The sequence below is a fragment of the Chondrus crispus genome, genomic scaffold (genome assembly GCF_000350225.1).
Source record: "Chondrus crispus Stackhouse genomic scaffold, scaffold_6, whole genome shotgun sequence".
Taxonomy (NCBI): Eukaryota; Rhodophyta; class Florideophyceae; order Gigartinales; family Gigartinaceae; genus Chondrus; species Chondrus crispus.
Genome location: NW_005178652.1, coordinates 1 through 9,560, shown reverse-complemented (window position 1 = coordinate 9,560; position 9,560 = coordinate 1). Strand labels below are relative to the sequence as shown.

The 9,560-nt window shown below is 56.0% G+C and overlaps 1 protein-coding gene; it reads right to left on the bottom strand.

Moving 5' to 3' along the window:
* Positions 1–4,306: 4,306 nt before the first annotated feature.
* CHC_T00007040001 (hypothetical protein) lies at positions 4,307–7,082 on the bottom strand. XM_005710905.1 is given in 4 exon segments: positions 4,307–4,411; positions 4,412–6,271; positions 6,272–6,710; positions 6,802–7,082. 1 exon segment carries the CDS (start codon positions 6,269–6,271, stop codon positions 4,412–4,414), a length of 1,860 nt encoding a protein of 619 aa, XP_005710962.1. The 5' UTR covers positions 6,272–6,710; positions 6,802–7,082; the 3' UTR covers positions 4,307–4,411.
* Between the last annotated feature and the right edge of the window lie 2,478 nt (positions 7,083–9,560).

Genomic DNA, 9,560 nt, shown 5'->3' with positions numbered 1-9,560 from the left:
TTGCTGGAATCCTTCGCACCTCTAAGTGCTTTGAGCTGTGCCAAATTTGCGAACAGCTTTTCCTGAACCCTCGTGGTACTCTCAGACAGAGATGTACAGAGCAGATGTCACATCTGAAAGTGGTACGATGGCCCCGATATCCCATGGTGTGCTGACCACATAAAGCGCAATACTGTAGCAATCCCTGTCCAACATGATGTCCCCGCACTAAAAGACGCACCGCAATGCCATCGGTAGAATTAAAAAACGCGAGCCTGTTGCGCTTTTTAGAATGTTCCAGGCTTATAGGCCTTTTAGATTCCTGCGTGCTTGTCTCTTGTCTCGTTTCCGTCCCATTATCAGTTCCAGCTTGCAACTGGATACTCGCTGCATAGCTGAGCATTTCTTGGGCGACGTCAATCATGAAATCACTAGTAGCCTGAACTTTGTTCAGTGAGTTGCGGTATTTCTCAATAGACTTGAACTTCGCATCAGACTCCAGTAGATCCTGCCTTTGAAACATTCGCCAAGCGACAAAAGCGTTCACCGCAATCGATTTTATGATTTGCGAAACGATTTTCTGCTCCCACTTAAAATGAGATGTTGAACTGCGCATGATGGCGCGTTGCTGGGTCGCTCCGTCTACTCCCGCTTTGGTTTTAGAATAAAAGCTCTGTGCGGCGTGCTTAAACAACTTCAATGGTATGAAACAGCCATTTGTCTGGACGTGGTTGTCAATGATTTGCCAAAACTTTCGTCTCGTCTGTAGCGTCACCTGGTCTGCCACTTGTACGAAAGGAGGTGCTTGCGTGTCATTGCTGAAAGCCCATTAAACCAGAGGCTTACCGAGAGCAATAATTGACCTTTGAAAGAGGCCACGTGCTGTCCAAGGTATTCTTATGACTACAACATAGAGCACTCCCGTTTCCCCAGCAGCGACGTAAATGCAAAACTCCACATCTAGAACCAGAGATTGGTGAATTATTTGTCCCATGTGTGCACGCGGGATGTACTTCTTAAACGTGTCGTCACCAACCTTGCACCTGACGATGTCAGGCGACGCCAACTGCACAGCTGCGCCTAAAGTGGTTGCAGCCACCTTTGTCTTGATTTCCACTGTAGCTAATACGATTTTCTGACCTTCAATCCCCTCTGTAGAGGCAACATCATCCCACTTCTCAAAGGAAGCTATGTCTATAAGAGCGACCCCGTCTGGAGAGCATGCTATGTATCGGGCGTCTTTCATGGCGAGCATTCCAACATCAAAAATAGCCTTCACTTCCTCTTTTCCCTCTAGTGCGCTAATAACCGCAGGCTCATTGATTGTACCCCGCTTCATGGCTTCAGTTGAGACCTTTGAACTGCACCAACCGTCGTGCAACAAACGAAACCACTCCCCCAATGTCGTTTCATCACCCCCTGTCACATCCTGCAATCCGAGATTGTTCCTAACCGCCTCGCATGACATCAGCAATTGGCCGGCGTTAGTGCCTGTTAATCTGAATTGTCGCAGCACAAACCAGTCCGCGCAACGCTGCCCCAATGTCAGAACCTCGCACACACCACCTATGTGATCCTCCGCCACCGTTCTCATTTTCTGAGTCGCTTCTTCAGCCTGCTCAGCACCGGTAAAAAGGGGATTTGACAGTCTGATGTTTGATTTTGGCACAGCGATCCAAGTGTTGAGACTATCCTGCAAAGCCGGTGGCACAGTGTACATGAAGCGAAGTATCTTGGCGAACTTCGCAGTTCCATGCTCCCGCACAGCCACAGCAGTTGCGTGGCTGTTCCCATTCCGTCTTCCGATACCCGTTATGGACTTTGAAGCGAAGAAAACTTCCGGACCCATTTCGGGATTGTCATCTACGATGAACTCCTGCCTTCGATCATACGCAGTGACCTCAGCGTTCCGCCACTCTCCAGAATCCTCTTCCTGTCCATTACTTGGGGCATTGCTGCCCTCTTCTGACGGTGCATTACCAATGACAGGTGCAGTACGCATGAGAACTGCGGCGGCAGCGTCTGCGGTGCTGTTCGTGCTGGCCTGTATGTCGGCACCAGAATTCCGGATCATCCCATTTTCGCCATCTAATCCACCTTCGATGGTGGAGTGATCAATCTCTATCGCTACCTCTTGCTCGAGATCCTCTCGGTACGGAGTGAGGTATGACTTTGCCACAAACGGGTGGCATCGCAAGGTGTTATCGGGCATCACGAAAACCGAACAAAGGGCGAACTCCATCATTATTCTCATAAACGCCTCCTTTCCGTAACCCCGGTCAGCCGTAATGATACACTCCGTCAACGACTCCTCACCTCTGCCGTCCAACAGAGTCACCAAGAGCTTTCGTACCGAATCAGACTGCGTCTCCCCCCTCCCTCTGAAACGAAGGGCGAGAATTACGCGAAACAGGGCATCTGCTGCAGCGTCAGCAGAATGTCCTTCCCTGTCTGCCTTTCGAGAGCTCAGCATCTTTACTTGATTGTCCACGGCGCGGGTGCCAAAAAGATCGTCATCCAGAGTTGCCGTGAGGTGTAGAGGAACTAAAAATACGTTTCGAGTTTCCGCAAATGCGATTGCTTCGAACTCCGTCAAGTTCTGCGTTAGATCACGTTGTGCAGACCATGTGCTTTGACCCTCAGCACCCCTTCCTGTTGGACGATACGCCAGTATGTTCGACGCAATGTATCGAATGCGATTGAGAGAGGGAGGGATACTGCCAGCTTGGCGCAACAGAGAGATTGCTTTCTCAAAGCTGTAGTTTCCGGTGTGCGAAAGTAACAAAACAGACACGTAACGATACATGTCGGAGAGAGTGAACGGTGCTAACGAGCATTTTCCAGCCGCCGTTTGGATTCTGGCATAATCATTTAGCCACCCTAGCAACTTACAAAGCAGTTCGTTCATGAGCAACACGACAAAGCTACATCTGGTCTGAGTTAGGCCTTTAGCATCCGTTTCGAGCTTCATGTTCGTCACAGCAGCTTTGCATAAGAGTCTAGCCTGATGCTGTATAATTGTGTGGAAGAACTCTGTTTCCATCATGACGCTGTTACACTCTGTAACATTCATTGTCCAACCCTCACTTGCGTCATCAACCACACGCCGTGACCTCGATCTCCCACGCCCTCTTCCTCTTCCCCTAGCCCTACCACGTCCAGTCGCACCCCCTGCCCGTCCAGTCGTACCCCTTGCCCGTCCAGTCACACCCCTTGCCCGTTCAGTCGCACCTCTTGTCCGTCCAGTCGCACCTCTTGCCCGTCCAGTCACACCTCTTGCCTGTCCAGTTGCACCTCTACCCCTCCCTCTTGATCGTTGCGGAGGCAAGCTTTGTGTCCCATTGGGACTGTCATTTTCCTCCACTAAATTTGCTCCTGAGATTCCAACGTGTTCCCCACCCAATGTTCGCGCCAAAAGAGCACCGTCTTCGCCCACTGGGCTGCCAGGAGTGGTCATCGTGGAGACAAGGGCGGGAAGAGTCGTGTTCGAATGCCCTGGAGAAGCCATTGGGGAGACGGCACTGTGAGGCATCTTTGTCGCCCAATTTTTGTCCAATTGCCAAAGTGGAAAGCCATGAGCAACTGAAAAAGGCGCCCGAGGCAAAGTGTCGCCGCACAACTGGATCTGACAGAGCCGTTTTTGAGTCAGAGCGATGCCAAGTTAGCCCTCGTAACGGCTCTATGGGCCACTTTTTCGCACATAGGGGCGAAACGGTCATGTCCCAATTTTGTTGTTAAGTGCGATTTTCGCACATAACAGGCATTAGGGATATGGCCAAGGGGGGAGGCTCGGTTGGCTCTGTACAAATTATACCAAAGCACGGGCCAAATGTGCCAAATTTGTCACACCGGATCCACGTCTGACATCTCGACATCGATCCGCGATCTATCATTGGGCGGATATGGACCCACCGTCAACCCGACATCATCGTGCTCCTCAATCGCTCGCTGAAACAATTTTGCGGCTCGAGTTACCTAAGGGTACATTCTGCTCAACCTCGTCCCCTCCATCCATCACGAGCACTGCCTTGTGCATAGCGTTGCCATCATCGCCTTCTCAATCGCACGCTCGTAGAGCGCATCATCATGGGCACGCCGCGCCACACGACAATATGCCCCTCGTCGCGCAGCCGCCGTTGGTATCGCAAAGGACGCGCGCGACGCGATCCGTGGAAAACACCGAGTCTCGCCCTGGTAGATGAGCGAGCACCTCCGCGTCCACGCACACCTCGTTCTCCTCCTCCCCGCTATTGGCGCTGGAAGGCTCGGGCCATTCCGAGGGCTCTCCCTCCGGCTCTGCCGTCTCTGCAGCCTCTGGGCTCACGGACATGGAGAGCACCGTGATGTCCCCATCACTATCTGGTGGGTTTGAAGCTCGCTCGGTGCCTCGCCGTTTTATTACCGCAACACTACAGTTCTACTAGCAAGGAGGTTATATCCGCACTCGGGCATCCAGCCCAAGCACAGGAGTGACGACAGGTAAGTCTGCATGTAGTGCTGTACCAGCCAGCCCCCCACCGGAGTCGCCCCTCTCACGGAGAGGATCAATTGGAGGACCTATCCCCGTCCAGACACCGTCCTCTGTGCTTTCGAAGACTGCAACCTCCCCGCTCTTTATCGACTGCATACGTTCACCACTGAGGGGCATGGAAGTCCTGCATATCAAGTCAGCTGTCCGGACAGATACATGCAACAGTGGGCCTGGACCGTCGTCTCTGAACATCATGTCGAACGCACGCTGTTGCTCAACTGCTATGGGTGAGGTGTAGTTGCCTGAGCTTAGTGCAATCACCGCGGCGCCCACGTCCACACCTAGACTGCCTGCCGCCTCGCATATGTCTAGCGTGGCCTTGCCACCTTGACTACTCACGTGCTGCCACAGTAACCTATTCATACGCACCGATAAGTCGTTGTGGCACACCATTGTTCTCCCATCCGCACGCAGGTGGGTGCTGATCAGTGGCTTGAAAAGCAACCTCGGGTCCTCCAGATTTTCTTCTAAGAAGAATATCCCTCTATTCTGTCCCACGACCAAGTACTTCGCTCCGTGCGCTATGTCGAACGCCACGTCATGCTCTAGCACGCAAATCCGTCGCTTGCCCGTGTAGAACAGGTCTGACCTCATGACATATACCGGGACACCTATGCACTCTACCTCATTGGCATTAAGAACCTTGGCCGCGACCCAGTCGTCGTCGCTAATGCGCTCTCTGAAGTGGTAGCTGCCGCTAACCGTGGTGGGCATATCGCCAGTGCTGCATCCAGAGCCTACCCAGTCTACACAGTGTGGGACCAGCATCTCCTCGTCGATGTGTGATGGACCCATGTCGTCGTCTGTGGCCACACAGCAGTCTAACCACCAACTCGTGCCTGGCCTTACGACCTTGGCCCAGGGAGTCTTACCCTTGCTCGTCACCGGAAGAGGGGCGTCGAACAGCACGCTGAACTTCGCACCCCTGAAGTCTTTCACTATCCTGACGGTGCCAGCATTCGCTAGTGACACCAGGCCCTCCGCTACAGCTTTTGCTCTGGCCGCTAACGTCAACCTGCTGCGCCCTGATGCTCGGTACCACGGCGAATGGTAAATGTCGGAGACCCTGCGGACCTGTACACAAGTCCCTCTGGACCAGAGGAATATCTTCCCTCCCTTGAGTGAGAACCTCCACGACCCCCCCGACCCGTCCCAAGGCCCGGGCGCGGTCGCAAAAGCCAAATCTGCAGTTTCCCACAGAGCGAAGGCGCATCGAACCTCCTCCGAGCGGGATGGCATCCTATTCCCTGTGCTCCCGAGGGGCGCACCGTCATATACACTGGGCGTTACGATAGACACGTTCGCGTCTAGCGCCCTCCCGTAACGCTTTCGCTCCCTTCCTAGCGCGCAGGCCGCTGAGCAGTCGATCTCTCTGGTGTATGAGGGCGACGACCCAGTACTGCTTTCAGAACTGTCGGACCTGCCGTAACCTGAGTCCCTTCGCCGGTGGGGCACGTCTCGTATTCCAAGTTCCCATACTCCTCCGCTTTTATAGCTCGCTCCCTCGCAAATAGACACATCTGGGTGGGTTGCCGTCTCGCGGGTTTCCTTAATGCCACTCGTCATGTACGTGACCCCCTCTGACAACGCCCTCCCGTGATATAGGGTGCGAGGTGGGCGGCCGACCTCGCTACCCCGGCACTGGCAGTGCGTATAACATCTGAGGTACGTATTGCAGTATATGTCCCGCCTGCAGCGGGTTGTCCGGCCACTGCTGGTGGCTGAGACGAAGGTACACTTCCTCGGCCGGCTACCGCTCATATCGTCCCCCTGTCTAAGTTGCGTGAGGAGTAGCCGTGCCCCCCCTACAAAGCTAGTTTTGGGCCTCAATGCCTAGCTACGCTCGGCGGCGCACACCCCTGTCAAACGAGGTTGTCCAACGCCTGCTGCACTTCCTCAGCTCAATAGAATATGCCTCGGTCGCACTCGTACCTAGAAAAGTGTCTCCTCGGATGCCCAGCAGCTGGCTTAGTACTGCCCGCCCTCTGCGGTATATCCCTGTGTTATGCAACGGGGACGCGTGTAACTGCGCGCGATGTATAGGGTGAAAGAATAGTAGGGCGTCGCGTACTTCCTCGTAGAATGCTCACGCTGCGCCGAGTCCAAGCTGTGTTAGTGTTGGACACGCTTTCCCACCCGCTTCCCAACGCGCGTGAGCTTATCACCTTCCCTGGCCGGGAATGATCGCGGGGTCCTCCTGCTCTGGCGTTTCGGTCTGAGTAAGTCGGAGTGGTGCTTGTACCTAAAGTTGTCTTCCCGCACGCTTCGTGGATCGACTCGGACTTACCGACCTTCTGCTCTATGTCCCTCCGCTGGGCCACTGACCTGGGCGTAGCCGTACGCGCTGCTCCGACCTGGGTGTAGTCCGACGCCGCGTTCCTTCGCCACTGCCCCTTGAATGGTAGGCTCAACTGGTGCTCGTGCCTAAAGTTGTCTTCCCGCACGGTTCGTGTTGAACTTGAGCTTGCCACCTGCTGGGCTGGGCGTAGCCGTGTGCGTTGCTCTAGCCTGGGTGTGGTTAGGTGCTGCGTACCCTCGCTACTGTCTCTTGAATGATATGTGTGATGAAGAACTGAACCGATGCCCCCGACCCGTGGAGGTGATGGGGGGCGACGGCGGATTTATTTCCTTGCGACGACGAGGTGCCCTATTGGCACTGCCCTATCTGTGGCCATGCCTTGTCTGAAACCACAATATGCCGTTGTAAACAGCTCGTCCAAACTGCAGATGCACGTTCAGCGCCGGCCGCTTTGGACTACCCGAGGGTACTGTATCCGTACCTATTTTTCAGCAAAATTTAAGCAGGTCCCCCTCTTAATTAATTCGAAGTCTAGGATCGGACTGAGTCATACTTAACCAGGTATTAATTCCGTTGCGGCCTGTTACAGACGACGACATGTGTGTTGTACGTGTCATACCTGTAACCGGGAGCAATCCGAATCGGGGGAATTAGGTGTCGTACGCTTGTGCAGTGAAGAGCCACGTCCGCATTCTAGAAGAGTTCACTAGGATATCGGACACTGTATTGTATTTGTAGGGACGAAAGGGCGTTTGGCGAGCTGTCGTCATCGCATGACGATTCGTAGCGCTCGTGTACCAGGCGATCAGTCGTAATTCGGGCACAGTAGAGGAATGTGGCAAGTCAGACGCCCATTGGGATAGGAGAAAGGAAGAAAGAGGGAGATTGAAAGGACGTCGCAGGAATGCAGTAGGGAGGAGAAGAGCAAGACGTTCATATAGAACGGGCTGAGGAGAATGGCGGAAAGGAAGAGTACGGACGAGGACAAGGGGAGGAAGTCGCTCTTTGGTTGTTGCCTGAGAGTCTGAGTGGCTGGCTGTTACGACTGTAGTGCATTTTAGACTACTTCCGTTGGGGGTGTTCGTTGATTCCGGTGCTGTTCTCCAAAATAGAGCTGATAAAGTATCTGATTGTTGTGTAGATCTCGCCAGCAGGTGGTACCTGCAACAGACCGAAATGTATTGCGCATGTAATGTGTCGTACTGCACCAAGGTTGCAGGACATGTTCAGTGCGGTATGCAGAGCAGTACTGAATGATACCGTTTGATACTGTACGTGTCCCTCGCCACTGCGACTGGCGGTTGATCCTCTGGGTCTTTAGTCTTCAAGAGGCACCCACCTTTTGTTTCTCAACTTTCATCGCGCAGTACGCAAAATTGCTCGCATCGTGGAGTACCTACACTGTGCGACTTTGAAGGCTCGCATCCGGCAAGAGCTTGGTTTCCGATCTCGCCAAATGCAGCCGCGGCAACACCTGCTCGCACGCCATCCAAATCCTACCCCGACAGACACATCTCCCCAATCACAGGAGTGGCCAAGATTTCTGTGTCTTTTTTGGCAGGTCGCATAGAACGGATAAATAAAATGCCTATGGGTGTCTACGTGGCACAGACCCTAACTTTAGTTGATACAAGTAGGCTCCGTGCGCGCTTCGCGCGCCAAGCCAAGTCCCTTCCTCCTCCGCTCCTCGTTCTGCACACGCTGTCGTTCCCCGCCCCGCTGCTCCCCCTCCCTCTGCGCTAACTCTCCCGTCTTCTCTCCGGTCTTTGTCGCCCCTTGCCCCCTCGTCCTGCCACACGTTACTCGCCCCTGCGCGTCGCGCCCAGTCCGCGCCGCCGCCCTCAGCGCCGCCGCCCGCCTGTGTCGCCTTCCCCCCCGGCCGCGGTTCGGTCCCTGCAGCCCGCAAACATGGTCAGCGCCGCTGCCCTCCACGCCGCCGCTCGCTTCCGCCTAACACTGCTACCTGGCCGCGGCTCCCGGCACCCACCCGCCTGCGCGCGCCCTCCTGCACCGCCGGCTGCGACACCTGCCCGGCTCGCAGCGACCACTTTCCCCATTCTTCGCACCTCCGTGATGCGCGCGGCCCGCACCGCCGCCCTCCGCGCCACCGCTCTCACCACTACCTCGACCGCCCCTTCCCAAGCGCACCCGTCCACCACGTCCCCACGCCGCAGGCACACCTCGCCCACCAGCCCGCAGAACGTCTCTTCCACGCCCGCGTCCGTCCGCCCCGCCACTGCCACCCACCACGCACGTCGCCCGCCACATCTCGCCGCGCACGGCGCTCTTCGCCGCGTGCTGCCCGCTCATGTTGCGCAGAAGCTCCACGCAGCTCGCCACCTCGCGCGCTTCGCCCGCCTGCCGGTCCAGCAGAGTCTCCCGCCGTCGCTTGGAACTGCTTCGCGTGGAGCTGCATGCACACCGCGTCCGCGATCTCGCGCGCACGCCCGTCCCACCCGCCGCACTCGCCCACCACGGCGTCAACGCCTGCCTCCGCTGCTACCCGGCACACCACGTCCGTCACCGTCTCTGAGCAACCCAGTTAGCGCCCGCTCGCCGTCGCGCCTCCCCCGCCCCCCAACACGCGCGCCCGGTTGAAGCCCGCTCGCCGTCCCGCCTCCCCCGCCCCCGGCACGCGCGCCCGGTTGAAGACCCTTGTAGTACTCCACGCCGTCCACCTCTGGCCCGGTCCGCTCCCGCGCCCTTCGCTCCCCCACGCGCACGCGCGAGTGTGGTGATCCATGCCGCCCT

Bases quoted from the DNA above. Each gene is read 5' to 3' on its own strand.
- CHC_T00007040001 (XM_005710905.1), bottom strand. From the start codon at position 6,271: ATGAGCGGTAGCCGGCCGAGGAAGTGTACCTTCGTCTCAGCCACCAGC.